The sequence below is a fragment of the Cotesia typhae genome, unplaced genomic scaffold (genome assembly GCF_013202065.1).
Source record: "Cotesia typhae breed Kobodo isofemale line unplaced genomic scaffold, CoteBio_Ctyphae contig_48, whole genome shotgun sequence".
NCBI lineage: Eukaryota > Metazoa > Arthropoda > Insecta > Hymenoptera > Braconidae > Cotesia > Cotesia typhae.
The window spans coordinates 4199872-4220034 of record NW_027423756.1 but is presented as its reverse complement, the minus strand read 5'-3'; the positions used below and the strand labels follow the sequence as shown (position 1 = coordinate 4220034).

Genomic DNA, 20163 nt, shown 5'->3' with positions numbered 1-20163 from the left:
TGAGAAACATTCCAATTCAACTATTCTAAAATTTGTTATAGTTCTATTGGAAAGGTACAGAGGCAGCACTGGAAATTTTAATCTTTTACTTATTACAATAGTAAGTAGTAAAATTTCATGAATAAATGGCAAATTTTCTTTTAAAATATTTGAAAATTTATAGTAATAAAAGTATAGTCCAGCTTTACAATAGTAACGTAAATTTTTCCAGAAATTTTTTTCCGTGTACGAATCTTACACTTCTTACAAAGTTGCATTTTTAGGAAAATTTTTTTTTACACAGAAGAAATTTTTTAGATGATAAGAAAATAATTTTTTTCAACACCTTAATGCATATACACCATACAGGAAAATATATAAATTTATAAATATACTATGTCATTAATGAGTTAAAGTAATAGTACACGTACACTCGATCATGGTTCTTCTATTAATATATATATATATATATATATATAATATGTAATGAGTGAGGCAAGAGACTTGTGTCGAGTGGACATATTATAAATTATGATATAATAGGTAATTTTTTTGACTGCTATACACTATGTGTAAGTGAAAGAGTATGATTGAGCGAATCTGTATGACTGGTGAAATAATTTATAGAAAATAAGGTGAAAGACAAAATTATTTACATTCGTTATTAAAGTAATTTTTTGCTATTAACTTTGAGCTTTGTTATTTATGAATTTATTGTTTTTTAAATTTAATATTTAATTATATATCGTACCGATATTGTCTTATTATTATTAATTATTATTATTATTTTTATTATTATTATTATTATTATTAAGTTTTTGTCTTTCGTCGTTCCGTTTGATGAAAGTTTCGTTTTATTAAATTTTTAAATTAATGTGAAAGAGATGAATATAATGTTGCAATGATATCGGTTGGGTCAATTATAATAGTACAATATGCTCGGCCCTACTGAGAAGTCTGTCCAATTCGTAACGAGATAGTATTTCTCTACATATAAATATATAGTTAATGGAATAGAACATAAATTATAAATAAATAAACTATAGTTTTAAAAAATTAGTCTTGCCTAATCGATCCCTTGAATCCTTAAAACGTGCATTACTTTTTTAACGCGCATATAATTATATTGACTAAAAAATAAATTAGTGATTAATTATTGATGAATCATCACATTAGGTAATCACGGATAAAGGGCTTATCGATTTAGGACTTGGACTTTATTTATTATTATCATAAAATAAAATTACCAATTATCTCGTTGACGACCTAAATTAAAAATGTGAAATTTGAAAAACGTCGCGTATCAATAAAAATTTTTTTGCTTCTCTCATCCAGCCATCAGTAGTTTTGAAAGATTAGTATTTATTCCTTGATAACAATAAATCAATGAAACTCGATTAATTTGGTGTAATATACGCTGGTAAGACATATACAGTCGTGTTTTTGATTAACTCACTTTAACAATACTGTACTTATTATCTACCGAGGATTATGTGATTAATGATAAATAAAATTTGTAAAATCGCAATTATTATGACCTATGACACTTATCTATGTAAAAATGTTAGATTGAAAAATAATATTAAGAAATAACGAATCGTGACGGGTCGTTGGATTAATTATTATTGTACTTAATACGTTGCAATTGGCGCTCACAGTTAATTAGTGAGCTCTCCTTGTGACAATGGCCAAAATTTAGGGATGACTGACAAGCAAGTATGATTTAAAGTAAATTAAAATTCAAGTGTTTCGTTAGCTTTATTGGATCTCTGATAGGATAAAATATCTGTTTATGTTTTTTTTTCTTTTTTCGATGTTTTAATATTTTATGAATTGACCGTCGTTTCGAATGTAATTTTTATTGTATAATAACGCTTTTGTATTTTTCGAGTTTTATTTATAGTTCATCCCAGTGAAATATTAATCATAATACTTAAATTTACGAAAATGTCTGATTATTTTATTGTTAAATTCAACTATTGGATTATTTGGATCTAAGATTGAGAGTATTAATTTTTAAAATTAATAGTTAATTAGTTCGAAACGTTGATCAGCACAAATTTAGTAAAAAAAAATATAAATTAAAAAAGGCTTTGTGGTGGCAAACTTGTTTAAATATGTATTATTATTATGATATGTTTGTTATGTGAGTGTATAGAAATTATTATGATTTATATATGTTGTGTGAGTACGTAACATTTGCATTGAAGTTGTGTACTTTTTTTTTTTTTTAATTTTACGTAATCACGGAGAATAAATTATTTATAGAAATGGTTTCTAAATTTTTATAGAAAAATTATTTCATTTTTTTTTGTCTCGTACACTGATAAAAAATAATTAGATGTAAGGGAATTTGAGATTCGGAACGGAAAAATTTTTTTTGCAAAGTTAATTTTATTTAGTTCGAAAACTTTTCGCCTGCACGAAAAGAACAAAATGACACTGGATATCATCCCAGATTATACTAAGTTAAAAAAAATTCCAGATAGCAGCTAGTATAATCCAGGTTACAATGAGTATAATCCAGATATCACGCAGTATAATCTGGATTTTTCTAGTTACTATCTGAAATTTTTTTTACCACAAATATTACTGAGTATTATCTGAGATGACATCCAGTATCATCTTATTCTTTCCGTGTGAAATCAAAACAAAAAAATTATTTACATACTTGATAAAAAAAATTTGTCTCGAATTATTTAGAAATTTTTATCAGTGTAAAATTACAAAAAATCGATTGTATATACTTTGTAGTTATAAATTGTACATTTTTTTCCAATTTTTCTAAATTTTTTTTTTTTCCTGAAATTGGTAATTAACTCCTAAGCACTTAAGCTACGAGTATTTTGCTCAAGCTTATTATAAAATGCCTGTAACTTTTTTTCCAAAGTATTATTGCCGAAATATCGATTAAAATTTTTTTGACATTCAAATTTTTTTTTCTTTATTGAAATAGTTACTCCGTCAAACTGCTCTGCTTTATTTAATATAAAATTTGTAAAATAATAATTGTTTAACGAAGTACGAGCGCTAGGTGGGGTGGGGATGGGTATCGACTCTAGCGCGGTAAGGGGAGAGCAGTAACCATATGGTTTTTCTCAATATATAGATATACATTTAACATTGGCTAATGGCGGCATTTATTTTTCTTTTAATTAATACACTTTAATTAGTCGGGCAAGTGTAATTTTTGTTGTATTAAATTTATCTTTACACAGAAAAAAAAATGTTCTTGAATCAAGTATATATTTTTGAAGACCTTAATATTCTTGATTTGAGGAGAAAAATTCTTTATTTAAGGAAATTTTACTTGATTCAAGAATTTTCTGTCTTGATTTAAGACAGTTAGCCTCTTCAAAATTATATTCTTAGTTCAAGAATTTTTCTCTTGAATCAAGTTAATTTTTTTTTCTGTGTATGATATTTACTTTCATCCATAAGTTTTTTAAAAATGTTTACCGACAGTTTTATGAGAAAAATACAGAAATGTATCAATGTTTGGAGTTTACCTCATAAAACCAATGTTAAATTGCTCAACTTTAAAGTTAATTATTTATTTCAATGATTGGGCAATCTCCTTCAAATTTTTGGAGTTTATTTAGACATATTTAAACTTCATACTAAAAAAAAATCAAGCCTTTTATCAAAAGTTGCCTTGATGCTCGTGCTTCCTTAATGCTCATCAAAAATTGCATATTCGGTCTTTATTAAAGTCACTCATGCATCTATGGAAGAGGCATCGGCCTAGAGTTTAAGTAAGTCGAAATTTTGACTTGAGTGCTAAAGAGTTATCGCTATTTTGAACGCACTAGTTTTTTAATAATTTAGAAAATCAATTGCTTAAAAAATAATTTTTTTTTTTTTTGTTAAAATTTATTGCTTTCTAATAGCTTTGACATTTTCAAAACTAATTTTAAAACATGAGTTGTAAATATTCACTAATTGAAGTAACTTTTTATTAATACCTGTACAGGTAGTTATTCTTGTAAATTTAATTAAAATTTATAATTCTTGATAAAATTATAAAAGTAGTTGAATTTTCAATCTACGTGTCAAAAATTAATTGGAAAATTTTTATAAAATTTCCTCCAACATTTTTAGTATCAAAAATGAAATACCTGAATTTACAAAAATTTTAACTTTTTCTTTACAAGACTTGTTTCCAAACTGAAAAAAAAATCTGACGGAATTTCAGAGAAAAATTTTTGAACTAAAAAATTTTTCTTGTTTCAAGTAAATTTTACATTATTCAAGAATTTTTCATTTTGATATAAAAAAAAAATTCTTCAAAATGATTTTTCTTGGTTCAAGAATTTTTCTCATGAATAAAGTTAATTTTTTTCAGTGCTAAAAGTGTTGAAATAAATTTTCTGACACACTTTATAAATCATTCCCATCAACAAGAATTATTATTTATCTTCTGAAATAAATCTCCGTGGTAATAAACGAGAAAAAAAAACGAACATTAATTACAATGCATAATTCTAAGTGTTGCTGACAAAAATAAATAAATATTAATTAATTTAAAGGCGCTGTTTAAAAGCATGTAATGCATCTCAAAAATATATGTATAATTATAAAAACTAGTATGAGTGGTTATAAATTGAGTCGACGGATAAAATTAGTCAGCGTGATGCTTTTTATATAGTTTAATTTAAAGAAATTATGTACCATCGTAATTAGTGATGATTATTATGTTACGGACAATGTTCGAGAAGATTTTAAGATTATTAATAATATTATTAATTACTTTTATTATTGATATTATTTTTATTATCATTATTATTACTATTATTATTATTAGTTATTATTATTGTGAACATCGCGTTAATATTATGTTATTGTTTTAATTGTGTGTTGTTTTGTATGTACCTATTAGCTTAAATCATTATTGTCAGTAGTAATTAAAGGTGATAATGATTATAAAGTAAAATGATGATAAAAATAATTATTTACTTATAATGGTGATTAAAAACCGTGTTATTAAATGTGTATACTGTTTTCATTCGCTGATAGCTATTCTAATCTATGGTAACATCCCTCCTTTATAATATAAACATTTCTCTTTTCATACCATACCACTTATTCCCTCTAATTAATACTTCGATTCTTCAGCATTTGTTTTTGCAACGAAAAGAACAGCGCTTCTACTTTGAAAAAAGCAAAAAAATTATTTAAAAAGTTGAAAAAAAAAAAAACCCTCTAGAAACGAATTTAAAGTCGATATATAAATAATATTTAATTAATTAAAAGTAATTATTAATAAAGAATAATTTTTTCTAAAATATTTGTTATTTTTAAATAGCTTTTTAACCAATTAAATGCGAAGAAATTTTTTTTCATCCATCAGCAATAATTTGCTGTAATAAAAATAAATGATCTGAAAAATTGGCTCTTAGGTTTTATCAAATGATTTAATTCTAAATTGCAACAGATATCTAGATGCTATTTGTTTGTAAATAATTTATAAAGAATGAGACGTATACACTCTGGTATCCAAGTGCAATAATAATAAAAATATGTTTTATTTGTGCCAAAGTACAACCTAAGCGTGGATTTTTAGAATGAAATTATTAATATCTCAATGAAAAAAAAAAATAGTTTTGTTTAAAGTTTTAAATGGATAAGAAAATAACAAATAAAATAAAAGGAGTTAATTATCTTGAGTTTTATTTTAGTTTACTTAGAGATCAATTAAATCCTACGATTTGTCACGATTTTAAATAACAAGGTTCAAGTAACAGCAACATCTAGCAGACCACGGCTCTGTATAGGAAATGTAGTACGTATTTCAGCGGTATAATTATTAACTTCAACAATTTTTTAGTTGGCATATAATTTTCCCTCAAAATGATTTAGTTTTAAATAGAAAAAAGTACGCAGTAAATAATTTTAATTTTAAAATTCACACGGGTCTTAATATATAACTTCAATGAATTCTCATCGAACTCAAGTAAGCCTACCAGTTGAAAAAAAATCGTCTTAAAATTGTCGTTTGTTTAAGGTCTTAAATGTGACACAAACCAAGACTATTTTAAGACTTTTTTAAGACGCCAAAAAAGAAATTCTGAGAGCAGATTTTTGAAATTTTTTTCTCGAATTTGTTATGAAAATAAGACGATGTCACAGCGACAGCTCTAGAAAATTATTATAGAGAGTCTTAAAATAGCCTTAAAATAATCTAAAAATCGTCTTAAAAGAATCTTAAAATAGTCTTAAAAAATCTTTAAATTGTCTTGAAAAATCTTTAAATTGTCTTGAAAAATCTTTAAAAAGTCTTAAAAAATCTTAAAATAGTTTTAAAAAAGTTTTATGCAAATTTTTCGAGATCATTTTAAGATGAGCTAACAGCGACAGAGCCCCGGAACATTAAAACCGAGCGTTTTAAAAAAGTCTTAAAACTGTCCGATAATAAATTTTCAACAATTTCAAATTCAATTTAAAAAGAGCGTACTCCAAAATGTAGTGGTTAGAAAGTCGTAAAATCGTCTAAAAATTAATTTTCATAACAAATTCGAGAACCAAATTTCAAAAATCTGCTCTCAGAATTTTTTTTTTGGCGTTTTAAAATAGTCTTGGTTTGTGTCACGTTTAAGATCTTAAACAAACGACAATTTTAAGACGATTTTTTTTTACACGAGTAAATCCAGCTTAACAGAGTTTAAAAAGACTATTAATCCTATAATAATGCTAAAAGAGTATATATGAGTCTCAAATGAACCTATTAAGACTCAATCAGTTTCAAATAATACGAATCGAGTCCCATTTGAAGCTCATTTAAGCTCTTTCAGAATCATTTTAAGCTCAATATGTTTTTTAAACTTAGTAAGGCTAGATTGGAGCTTAAACAAGTTCTATGAGAATTAATTAAGGCTAGATATTAAGCCCAGGCAGTCATAAACAAAATCATTCAATTTCCTAAGCAAAATAAAATAATTAGAAAATAAATAACTAGAATATTCCCAAGTCATAAATATCCTTGTACTGGTAATGAGTTAGTATAAAATTTGAAAATCGATGGTTGGGCTATCTTAAATAGTCGACTAATGCATTGGCAATACCTCAAGGGAAAATACTCTACAAAAACAGAGGTAAATTATAATTAACTTGTAAACTTGTCTCATAGAGTTGTATTAAAAAAGTGAGAAAAAAAACGTTTCTTTACATGCGACCTTATTGCGTCATCATCAATAATTCTTGTGACAAATTAGCTGACGTCACACATATGTAATACTATGATACAAATCACGACTCGATTCTTTAATACTGTTACGCCAGTATACTTGTATGTAAGCAAAATAAAACAGTCATCGGTATATTGATTTAATCGTACTTGAACGTTCGTAAGAAAAAAAAAAAAAACAAAAATAAGAGAGAAATAAACAAGCAAAAACGAATTTTTTTGTACTCTAGGAAAAATTAATAGTTGATAAGTAAGCATCGAACTTTTAAATCGTTAAGGTATTCGTCAGCCTATCTAGTTTTCCTTAATATTGTATATGTATAAATGTACGTGAATCTTTGTAAATAAAAGCATATTATCTTATCTATGATATATATTATGAACAGTTTCATCGATTGAAATATACAGATTTGTTGCTGAAATGAAAGAAGAATTCAAAGGATTAAAGTAAGATTGCATTTATTAAAATTTTCTTTATTTTACGAAATTTTGCCCTTTTTTATGTTGCTTATTTTATTAAAGTTATAATTTTTGTTAATTGATTTTGCATCGTTCTAAAATTTTTTGCTAGTTGGGCTTTATTGTAAGACTTTTTCTCTCAATTTGTTGAAACTCGCTTCAAGCACTCCCCACCAACTAGTAAATAAATAAAAAGTGAGAATTCGTCCGATGAGGCATAGGGCACGGGTCTATCATACACTGTATTTGTATCGAACACGAACCCGTGCTCTGTGCGTGTAAAATATCTGCACGGGTGTAATGTAGGGTATGCATAGACCCGTGCCTCATGCCTCATCGGAAAAATTCTTACTTCCTAATAAATTACTTGAATGTTTATACTTAATAAAATGATTGATATTAAACTGAATAAAGTAACTACAAAAATCAAATTTCATTTAGATTGACATTTGAATTGTCATAATTTAACATGATAATTGTGTAGATTCTTAAGCAAAACAAACTGTATGTCATGACTGAATTTCATATCATGTCATCAAAATTGCGCCCACAACTAGCAGTTTGTTGAGCAATTTGTCAATAAAGCAAGCAATTTCATTTACCAAAAAAACTCGAGTCTAGTTAAGTAATTCAAAAATGTTAAAGTTTGGAGCTCGAAGAATTTTTTTTCCACTTCTTAAAAAGTATCTTGAAGCCCGATCACCAAATAATCAGGTAAGCTATAGCTTAATTTGTGGACATACAAAATTAGGAAGAAAATGAGGAAGTATATATTTTAATACAGTTTCGAAATTAAGTATGAAGTTCAAATGTCGTGTGTCTACACTGATAAAAAAATTAACTTGACTTAAGAGCCAAAATCTTGAACCAAGAATACCATTTTGAAAGAAATGATTCTCTTGACTCGAGAAAATCATTTTCTTCAAAATAACCCGGGTCAAAAAATTTAATTTGTTTTATGATAAATGAAAATTTCAATATTTTTCATTCAATTTAATTTTATTATGTGTATCTATTTTATATAAGAATTTGATCTGTTTTAGCCCATAATATTCCCAATTCAGACTAATTTCAGACAATTTTTAATGTCATAATAAAATTGTTTTCTATTGTTTCAAGATCAAAATCAGATTTTTTTGTCACAATCATTAAGCTGATTTTGATCGCATCAAGGTCAAAAACAGACCAAAACGTTTCATAATTTTTAGTCGGTTTTTGATCGTCTGTAGATCAAAAACAGACCTTTTACGAATTCGATAACAATAAAAATAATGAAAATAATCATAATAATAGTAATATATTTATTTATTTATTTATTATCGATTTATTAGTGTCCTCGAAAATCCTCTACAGGGGACGACTTTTCATTCTCTGAAACTTAAATAGTGACTATTTACTATTTTGTGGTGCAATGTATACTAAACGGTATACTTCGCACTACCAAATAGTGAATACCGCTTATTAAATGATGCGTGAAATTACAAATTTAATATTAATCTTGTTATCTTGTCAACATTTCAATCTCGTTGATGTATTCACATTGTGTTTAATATCGATGATTAGAAAACTCTAGATTTAGATCCAATGAAACGATGAGAACTATTTTACGTATGTAAATACAAATTTATTAGTTATCACTGCAACTAATATTCGCAAATACAAAACTTTGATAGCCCATGAAATGTCAAGCTATGACAAATAAATATGACAGATGTAAGGTTATGATCAACGATAAATTCATAAAACAAGAGAGCGCATGAATATATTATAATTTAATTTATTTTTTCAAATAAATGCGACTTATAATAATTTTTAATAAGATACTTAAGACTCAACAAAATTATAAGTCGCCATCTTAGTCGACTTTTGGCCTTTTAACATTTAGAATTGAAATTGTATTAAAAGTAGGTCAAAAACAGTATAAGATTTCATATTGAATTTGAAAACAATACATAAAGTCCAAGTATAAATTATCGAGACTAAAAACCGATCAAATTTTTTAGTTTCATTAGATAAGAAACAGCATAAAATATTTATAGCTGCTCGATTATTTTACTACAAAGTTGTTTAGACTTAAAACAGATAGAAAATAATTTGAATAGTAGATCAAATACAGATGAAAATATTTTTAAAAGTTCAAATACAGATCAATAAGTTCAAATGCAGATCATTTTACTCAAAATCAGTTTAAATTTTTCGACCCGGGAATATTCTTGGTTAAAAATTTTGAATCTTGAGTCAAGTTAATTTTTTTATCAGTGTATGTATGTGTAGGCTGAATGGTTTTTTTTTTCTATAATCATTTCAAATTCCATAGTTTGTCAGCAAAAATTTCTCTGTCAAAAATATATGCAGCATGAAGATTTCTCACAACAGAAACATATCATCATAAAAATCTCTCATTAAACCAAAATTAATCTATCTAGGAGGATTCGCCCCTAACCCCCACTGGGGCTTCACCTTTGGACCCTACTATATAAAAATATGTTTTCTCAAAAATTTCTCATAAAGTCATAATTTATTCAATATTTTATCCACCAATCAATCATACAGTCATACAATCAACATCGATAAGTAATTATTGACAAATAAATTATAGTAAAATTAATTTTTGCAAGGATTGTCACTTTTTTCTCACCGTAAATTTCTCGATTTATAATTGACGTGTCGCATGTATTTGAAGGGAAAATTTTTACTGAAAAATTATTATATAAGGGATGGTTACAGATAAAAAAAATTACGAAAACGTTTGACCCTTCACTGACATCCTTGCAACTTCCTACTAATTCCATACCTAATCGCTTAAAATTTAAATGGGTTATTTTAAGCTCTCCGAGCTCAAAGAGTTAGTTATTTCATGCTTTTGAGCTCTTCGAGCTGAAAAGTCTGATGGAAGTTTAATAAAACACTATTCTTTAAATTTTTTAACTACAATTACTTTTAAATGAATAAACTGATTTTCACGCGTTTGGCAGCATTTAACCCTGTTTTACGAATCCTACGATCTACTTTCAAACACAAACTAATCAGACTCAAAATTTTGAAGAAATTTGAATAAATCCCTTTTTCAATTTTTTTCTTCAACGATAACTCATGAACGAATCAACCGATTTTGACTAGCCCAGCGGCGATCGACGTAGTTTTTCGATGTTAAGAGCTGAGTACTTTTTTGAATCGATCAGGAAAGCTGTCTAAAAATTATTCAAAAAAAAAAAAACCTTTTTTTATAGTTTTTTTTAGATTTCTCAAAATCTATCGGTCCAAGTTTTATTGAAAATCTTAGTTCAGTCAAGCCCTTTCGAATCACTGTAAATCCAAGTGTTTTAAAAGTGACTACAATGCTTCAAGATAGGAACAAAACACTTTATGTGTGTTTTGTTAGAACACTTGGATTTACAGTGATGGCGCTAATTGCAAACAAATCGGTCAAGCCTTTCAAAAGTTATGAAAGGCTTACATACACCCCCCCACACACACACACACACAGAAACACAGGCATACAGACATACAGACACCATCGTAGAAATCGTCGGAGAAGCTGTCTAAGACCTCAAAACCTCGAGATTCGATGAAAATCGATTTCCGAAAAACGGAGTTAAACCAATAACTTCCCGATTTTTTAAAATTTGTAATTTTCTCAGTGAGAAGTTAAAAAAGTAAGCTAATTTTAAGTCAATTCTTTTATTTCGATAATTCCAGACATTTAAAAAATATTGAAAAATGGTTTATACTAAAAGAAAATATAAACTTACCGTATACTTACAATATTTTCTCACTACGTGGACCGAATTGCTCATCACAAAAGTAAAAATTATCAAAAAGTTAGCAGGAGTGTCAAGGGAATAAATTGAAAGTTAGAATTATCAGTACTTTATTTTTATTTAGTTTGTTTATTAAAATTTTTATTTTGTCCAATACTGCGATACATAATAATAAATTAAGACAGACTTATACTCCTTATTGAATTAATGAAGAATTTTTAGAACTATTCTCTTTTTCGGGCTTGAAATACTAAAAAATTTTCGAATGTGTCCAACTTTTAATTTTTTCAGATCAACGATTCTTTGTTTTTCGAACAGCTATATTTTTTGAACGCATTGTCCGATTTTGATTTTCTCAGTATCATAATACGTATTTTTTTAAACACAAAAAGTTTCTACTGCTTCTTGAGTCAATTGAGCAAATGTTACAAAAAATATCGCAGAAAAAACTTCAAGATTTAAAAAAATGAAAACTCGAATTCTTTACATCGGATCCAAATAAAAAATTTTCTACTTTTAAATATGATTAACATTCAAATTGGTAAGTTAAAAATTAATGAGAAAAATAGAAGACTAATATTAAGCATAAAAACAATTAAAATTCACCGAATTTCCGCAATATTCCTCGCAGGCAGTGGGAGCATTCTCAAGTCTCTGTCACTCAAATAATGAGGTATTCTACGTACAAAATTAGCAGGAAAATGACAAAGGATATCACGTAATTCAGTTTCAAATTGTAGTATCAACGTCAAACGCTGCATAGCGCGGTAATACGAATTAATTATAATTTTCTCATAAATTGGGAATTTATTACTTACTTGGTTCTGATTGAAGCTTGAAGTAACGTTGATATTTCTGACATAATTTGCTAATCGATGTACATTATTTGCTAAAAAATGGTGATAAGTAAGAAAACTAGATCTGCTGATCTTTTCCTGTTTAAGTAGAGAAATTTCCGTTTTACAGTCTCTAGAGATCTCTTCAATCGTGTCTCGAGAACGGAACTCTTGCCAGCCTAAGTAGTATTGATCGAAGGGTATGTTAGCAATTATTGATTTGATAATGTATTTCGTTACTAGACCGGCGAAATATTCGTCTGGGCGAGGAGTATAAAAATGAAATATATTTGGAGATTTATCTAAATAATCTTCAATAAATTCAGTGTTTTCTAAAGTAATCATCGACTCAAGCCATCGATGACCTTTTGTATTATCAAGTCCTGAGATATTGGCTCCTAGACGAAGAAGGAAAAATGTGAGTGGTGAGTGTTGTTTTTAGCAGCATAATAAAGTGCTGTTCTTCCGAAATTATCCGTTGCATCAATATTAGCTCCAATACGTAGCAAACGGACTATACATTGAACATTATTCGACTTCACCGCTCGATGAATGGGATACTGTCCACGCCATTTCATAAGAGGGACGTTAGAATTATTATGGATGATAAAAGATTGAATTACTCTGTCGTTCTTCGCTATTATCGCTAGATTTAATACCATGGCATCGCTTTTGGGATACCTGTAATCATCACTCAAAAACGATTGTAACAAGATTTCTGCCATTTCTTCAGAGTTTGAACAATATATAACATGCTCACTTGCTGATAGGAGGTCTTGCTTGTTAACTTTTTTCGTATCCAACAAATATTCGAATACTTTTCCACCAGGATGTTGAAGAGCTTGATGCAGTGGTATTAATGTTTTGGATTTGTCGCGATTACTAGCTTTTTTATTTACATCAGCACCCAAACGTATTAATATTTCTACCAATGTAAATTCATTATATTGAATAGCAATAAGCAATGCAGTTAAGCTACATTTGGTAGTTGCGTCAATATCTAGGCCATGCTCAATCAGCAGACGCATCATTTCTTCTTCTTTTTCATCTTCACATTCATCATACCACAAAGCAATCATATGTATCAGCGTACACGACTCATAAAGATTACCATAATAATCACGATATGCGGGAAATCGGTGTAAAGAAGCGCCATTTTCCAACAGTGACTTCACAATTGGAATCCTCTTCTGCTAGATTGCCAGGAAAAGCGCAGAGAAGTTATCTCGAGTCTGCATGTCGATAACAGGTATTATCTTAGGTAAAATTAATTTTTCAGTGATTATGGAATCATTGAATACTTCTCTTGATGAGGGTTTCACATTTTTTTTCATTTTGATAAGCATATTGACGATGCTATCATCAAAAACATGTTCAACTGCGTAATGCAATATTGTTCTGTTTTCTTCCTCAGGCATTCCACAATACATAGATGCAGAGTTAGCTCCTATATCTGCGCCATAATTCAATAAGAGCTCGATGATGGGTTTGTTTTTTCGTTTGACAGCAGTCATAAGAGCTGTTAAGCCACTTTCATTTCTACTTTCAATGTCTATACCCATTTTTAATAAAGCTTCGATTGTTGTTACATCTTCGCGTTCTACAGCAGCATGGAATTCCGATATCGAATTAGCCGACGTCGAAAAGACTGAATTTCTCGCAGTGTTCGTCAAGTTTTTAACAGGGTCCATGATTATAACTCCACGTCTGTCTGCAAATAATGTAGTGTTAGTCTAGGTCAATATTATTTATGTTCTAATTACGGTAACTATGTTCTATTATTATAATGAGACAAAGAGAAAAGTTGTGAAGAGACAATGATAAATTTGTTGCTAATTAGTTGCTCGACTTAGAATTTTGTTACTTGATTAGATTCTGAGAAATCATTAAGATTGTGTCAATGCTGACTTTACAGATGTAAAAAGTTCGATCGTTTTTGATGAACTTTAACTGCTAATTACAATTTATTTAGTGCTATTTAGAATTTATCTTCTTAAACAAAAAAAATTATATTCTTCAAAATAGTATTCTTGTCTGGAGGTTTAATCTTTTGAATCAAGTTAACTTTTTTATCAGACTAATCATTCTAATTCTGGATTAATATATTAACGACAACAGTAACTTACACGTTGGCATAATAGTTAAGATTTTTTTAAGGATCGTAATTTTTTAACTAATATCGTGTATTTAAAAATACAACTGTGATTTGTAATATGTAACCAAAATTCTATTTGCTTACAACCTCACTTAAAGAAGTTATGAACTAGTAAAAAATATGTGCCAACAAATAAAAGTATATTCAAGTAAATGTCTATATAACAATAAAAGTGAAAAAGGAAATAAAAATAAAAGTCTCTTAAACAGTAAAAATCAACTTTTGAATAGAAAATAGCATTTTCTTGACTCGAGAAAGTTTTTTCAGACAATTAGTATCTTAAGGGGGTATTCTGGTCTAGAGATTTGAAAAAATCGATTGTTTTTGCATATTTTAAAAGTTTATACTTTTAAAAATATGTCCTTAAATGGATTTTTTAAAATTCAAATTATTTTCGGAGATACAGTGGATTTTGTGATGCAGCTGCTTCTGCTTCTGCGAGCTCCTGGTTCTTCAGAAGAAGGCAGAGTACACTGAAAAAAAAGTTTTCTACTCCTCACGATACGATATTGCTACTGCCACGATCTACACGTTACTATCTAGAGGAGAGTGATATTAAGAAAAATGTATGCTAACGGAAGCAATAGTATCGTGAACGGCACCCGAATGGATCCTGACGGTCACTATCCAGTCTGCTAATCGTAGCTGTACAGATTGTACCGATAATGATTCCCCGACTAGAAATTTTAATGTAAGACTTATTGAGCCCTCATCGGGCAATCCCTCTCATGTCCCAATGGGGAAACCCCCATCAGAACCCAATCCAAATTAAAAAAAAAAAAATATTATGATCTTCGAAAAGATTAAAAATAATATCGGACTAGATACTAATGTTATGTTAATCATTAGACTATTTAATTTGAATTGAAACGAAATCACTGATCGGAAAAATCCTTGTCGAGAGTTGGGCTCAAACTTGCGTCCTTAGGGTCCTTAGTCGTTCACGTTACCGCTGATTCAAGCAGGAATGCTGATTAATTCAATCGGTTAACTGACACATTATTCATGCTATGCTCAAGCTTTTACAAATTGTTTTTTTTATTTATTCACTTTTCTGCCGTGAAAATACAATTTTTGTATAAATTAAACAGAAAATTTTAAAATAAAAAAAAAACTTGACTGAAAAATCCAAAAAAATTGAAAGAATCAAAAATAAAATTCCTTAAAACTGTCCGATTTGATTTGGGATCCTCTTTATGCTAACATAAAGAACTTTTATTTTCAAGATTAAAATTTTGTTGAAATGCATATTATTTAAAAAATTTTTTTATATGGATAAAAATTTAATTATGAAAAATACCGATAATGAAAATTTGTTTTCAATTAAAATTTCTTTTCATACTGAGAAAAAAAATTTGGAGTATGAATTTTGTTTCAGCAACATTAAAATGTATTTTAATCTAAAAACTCAGTATTTGGATTTAATCAGCACAGAAAGAAAAATTTCTTGACTAGAGAACAAAATTCTTGGCTCAAGAAAATTTTTGGGTACCGGAAAGAAGACCGAAGCTTGTTGCTCGAAGTAAAATTTTTTCTCGAAATTCTATTCTTGGTGGAAGTAATTTTTTATTAATTCAAATCATCATAAATACTTGATACAAAAAATTTTTATCGTTGATCAAGATTTTTAGATACCTTAGGGAAACAGCGCCACCTAATTCAGCTGAGAAAAAAATCTTCTCATTTGACATGTTAATCAATAAAAATATTAATGAAAATTTACTTCTATCAAGAACTAAATTTTTTGTAGCAAGAGGCAGAATTTTCTTAAAACAAGATTTTCTTGACTTAAATAAATTTTTTTGGATCTAGATATGTATTTCTTGAAGCAAGGGAATTAATTTTGTTGGAATAAGTGAAAATTCTTGTGTCAAAAAAAAAAATTTTTTTTTCAATGTTGGATGAATTTTTTTCTAATTCTTTTCTATTCTCAACAAATAATTTTTATTTTTATTTCTAATTAATTTATGACAAATATATTCTAATAATATAAGCTCACACATCTTTGGGCGATTAATTTTTTATATAAATTTTTTATATAAATAAACGACTGCCTAAATTTAAAGATTATTTCTTCATGTATCTACTCACAGTTTGGGTTAACCTAATTGAGTTCTACTACGAGCCCAGTTAGGACAGCCCATCGATGCAATATTTAAATTACGTTGAGAAAATCATCTTCGGTCCCATACAGGTCTCACTTGGGAGAACTTAGCAATTTTATTTTTATTTTTCGTTAGGTTATCCCTCTTAAGTTCCACCCAGGACCTTATTGGGAAAAACTTAATAAAAATTCTTGATTTTACGTTGGGATTTCCCAACTGGGGGCTAATTAATATAATTTATTACGCCTATATTACGACTATATTATAATTTATTACGCACTATATAAGCGCGCACGTCGCACAGATAATCAAAATCTACTCAGGCTCTACAAAATGAAGAGAAAAGACCTAAAAAAGAAGCTAAATATCACAAGAGATAATTTCAAAACTATCCTAGAAAACTCATCGCACAAATCAAATGTATGGACAGATCTAAAACGTGTGGGTATTATCAAGCCGAAGAAATCATCGCCATTAGACCATTTTGATGCAAATAATTTAAATATTTTCTATGCAAATATTCTAAAGAAACACCCCTCATGTTCCAGAGATTTTATTTTTGAGTTACAAATAGATATTGTTGATGTCATTAAAAATCTCCAACTGACTCTACAAAAGTCCAAAAGAAAAAGTCCTGATGGTCTAGACATTAAATGGCTGAAAGATCATTTACAACAAGTATCTATCTTTTTAATGAACATCTTAAATCGTTCTCTCGAAACAAGCATATTTCCTGAAGCTTGGAAATCGGTATTTATTGTTCCATTAGACAAAATAAATTCACCAAAATCCATGTCAGATACAAGACCGATAGCAAATTTATCTCACTTTGCTAAAGTATTCGAACGCATCGTTGCAAATCAATTGGTCGAGTACCTTGAATCAAACAATCTCCTTGATGACTATCAATCAGGATTCAGAAAATTTCACAGCACCCAAGGGGCTCTGCTACTCTTAACCGAGGAAATCAGAAGAGCTATTGATAGAGAAGATCATACCTGCCTCATCTTATTTGATTTCTCGAAAGCTTTTGAGTACGTAAATCCAAAAATTCTGTATATTACCATGTACGAAATGGGTTTTTCGATTGAAGTAATCTGCTGGTTTCAATCTTACCTAACACGTCGATCACAATCAGTTCTTGATCTAAACTCTGTATCATCAAGTCCAATTAGTACTACCTCTGGAGTTCCGCAAGGATCAATTCTAGGTCCTATTCTCTTCTTAATCGCTATCAACGGTGTGGCAAAACGACTAAAATAGACCAAATATGGTCTCTTCGCTGATGACAAATATACATATCTCCACTTCAAACTCTATGAATTGAATAGAGCAGCCTATAAATTGAATGTTGATGCACAAGCAGTAGCTGACTGGGCCAGAGACAATGGAATTGAGATTAACCTTCAAAAAACTAAAGTCGTGATCTTAGGAAGTAATAGCAAATTAAAGTTACTCGAAGGCTATGATCTTCCTCAGATAACCATTGACGGAAAGGTTATTCCATACGTAAATTCAACTAAACATTTGGGAATATACTTAACTAACAATCTCTCCTGGGACATCCATGTTGCACATATTACTCGAAAGATTTATGGAGCACTAAATAGCCTTAAACATAGGAAGAATATACTCTCCACTTATACTCGCAAATTACTAATAACTGGCACAATTCTTCCGATAATCGAATACTGCTCATTAGTGTTGCTGGATTCCTCTAAACGATTGGAATATAAATTGCAAAGACTAATAAATAATTCAATTAGATTCATATTAGATTTGAAACGAGATGAATATATTACTCCTCATAGACTTTTTCTAAAGTGGCTAAACATTAAAACAAAGAGATTGTATTGCTTGGCGCGCTATTTTTACAAACTGTTATCCACTGGGAAACCAAAATTCTTACGGAATTTATTCATAGAAGAGGATCAAGACATTAGACGATCAGAAACAATAGCAGAAAAATATAATGACGTCATGTTTAAAATACCACACTTTACCACAAAATCATATAAACATTCATTTGTGGTGTTTGTAATACGGCTTTGGAGAGAACTGCCCATTGAAATAATCGAACCTCATAGTTTAGAAACATTTAAAACAAAAACTTTTGAATTTTTCATGCAATTAGAAACTGACGGCAAATTGTAAATCTCAGAAAAATTTGGACAAATCTCTGGAATCTACATATCCACATGCATATTATATTATATCACCACATTATTATGTTAATAAATCCAAATCAATCCTACCATCATCATTAACTATAATTGTTATTGCGATAAAATGTATTACTTAATTATCATATAAGTTATTATAATAATTTTTTAAATTTGAGACAAGTGTTTATGGCCCCTATCGACTTTCGACCCTTTTGTAATTAATCCTTTTTCCAATAGTGAGTGAACATTTGTTATAAATTATGATAAAAATTTATGGATAAAATGAAAATTTTTTTTCATCATTGCGTTTAAGATGGTTCAACTAATCACCAAAAAATTCAGCGTGAACAAAAAATTTTAATTTACGATTTTACAGAAGTCCAAAGTTGATGCTTATTTTGAGACTCCAAAAAAAAACCCGTTTTTTAATATTTTATTATTTATATTTCTTATCAAAGATTTTTTATAAATTAACAATTTTGGATAGAGTTATATAAAAATTTGACTCATCGATCGATATGTGTTATATTTCAATGACATTTTTTAAAATATAAGTTACTCACGTTTTCAAAAAATTGTCTGCAATTTTTGACTGCATAGTAGGCCGTCATATTCTTTGCTTAATCCGTGTTAAATTACATTTCAAGTTAAACGTTACAGAACATTGCAACATGTGTACGTACAAAATTTTTTTCACTGTTTTTTGAGAATATTTTTTATTAAACTGTGATTTATTCGATATAAACATGCCTGTTATACATTAAAAATTGTTTAATCAATTAGAAAAAAATTAATCCTCAACTAGTAAAAAAAATTTTTTGAATGATGGTCAGAAAAATAATTTTTTCATCAGTGTATTTATGACAAAAATTGTTTTAAAAAAATAATCACCGGTGGTTTTCTCTATTATAATTAGAAATAAATTTATAATTTTGATCTCACTTATTTTTCTCTTTGTTTATAAAATAAAAATTTATAACAAAAAAATTACTTACCACGTGCAAATGTCTAGATTAATGTTGTAAGAATGTATAGATATAGTTACTGTATTCTCGACTTACTTCAAAAGACACACTATACAGTTAACGTTTATTCGAATATTGTATGCTATATTTCTCTTTTTCTTCCTCTCCATCTAGTTATATTTAAATATCTGACTAAATTTTAGTTAAAGTACCTAAGCGAAGTTTTTGCTGCTTATTATAGCTTCAAAAACTACTAAAATTCAAATTTGCGCGCGCAAGCGCGCGTCTGAGTTTAAAGTTTGCATATATTTTCATGCTTATGATATATTTGACCAATCACGTTACGAATAGTTTGCTTACATGAGATATTTTCATATTTTTCATCTACATTATAAGAGTGTAAGTGATAGTCCGTAATCGAAGGTTCTTAATTTTTGTAAACCATTTATTTTTCTTTTTTTAACAATAAACTAATGATTTGTTATTCAAAAATCGGGAAAAAATGTCAAAAATTGCTATTTTGTTGATTTAAAAAAATTTCCTATGAAGGACTAA

At 28.3% G+C, this 20163-nt stretch overlaps 2 protein-coding genes across 3 annotated transcripts in view; one reads left to right on the top strand and one right to left on the bottom strand.

Moving 5' to 3' along the window:
• LOC141529306 (uncharacterized) overlaps positions 1-20163 on the top strand; it is a 74934-nt gene that overhangs the window by 47313 nt on the left and 7458 nt on the right. The gene's annotated exons all lie outside the window — the stretch shown is intronic.
• On the bottom strand, positions 11489-19780 carry LOC141529778 (uncharacterized). Its single transcript, XM_074246472.1, has 2 exons — positions 19639-19780; positions 11489-13929 (listed from the first exon to the last, which is right to left on the bottom strand). The coding sequence occupies exon 2, from the start codon at positions 13295-13297 to the stop codon at positions 12617-12619; it is 681 nt and encodes a 226-aa protein (XP_074102573.1). The 5' UTR covers positions 13298-13929; positions 19639-19780; the 3' UTR covers positions 11489-12616.

What these genes read in the sequence shown, in the direction of transcription:
- LOC141529778 (XM_074246472.1), bottom strand. Translation starts at nt 13,297, where the DNA reads ATGATTGCTTTGTGGTATGATGAATGTGAAGATGAAAAAGAAGAAGAA.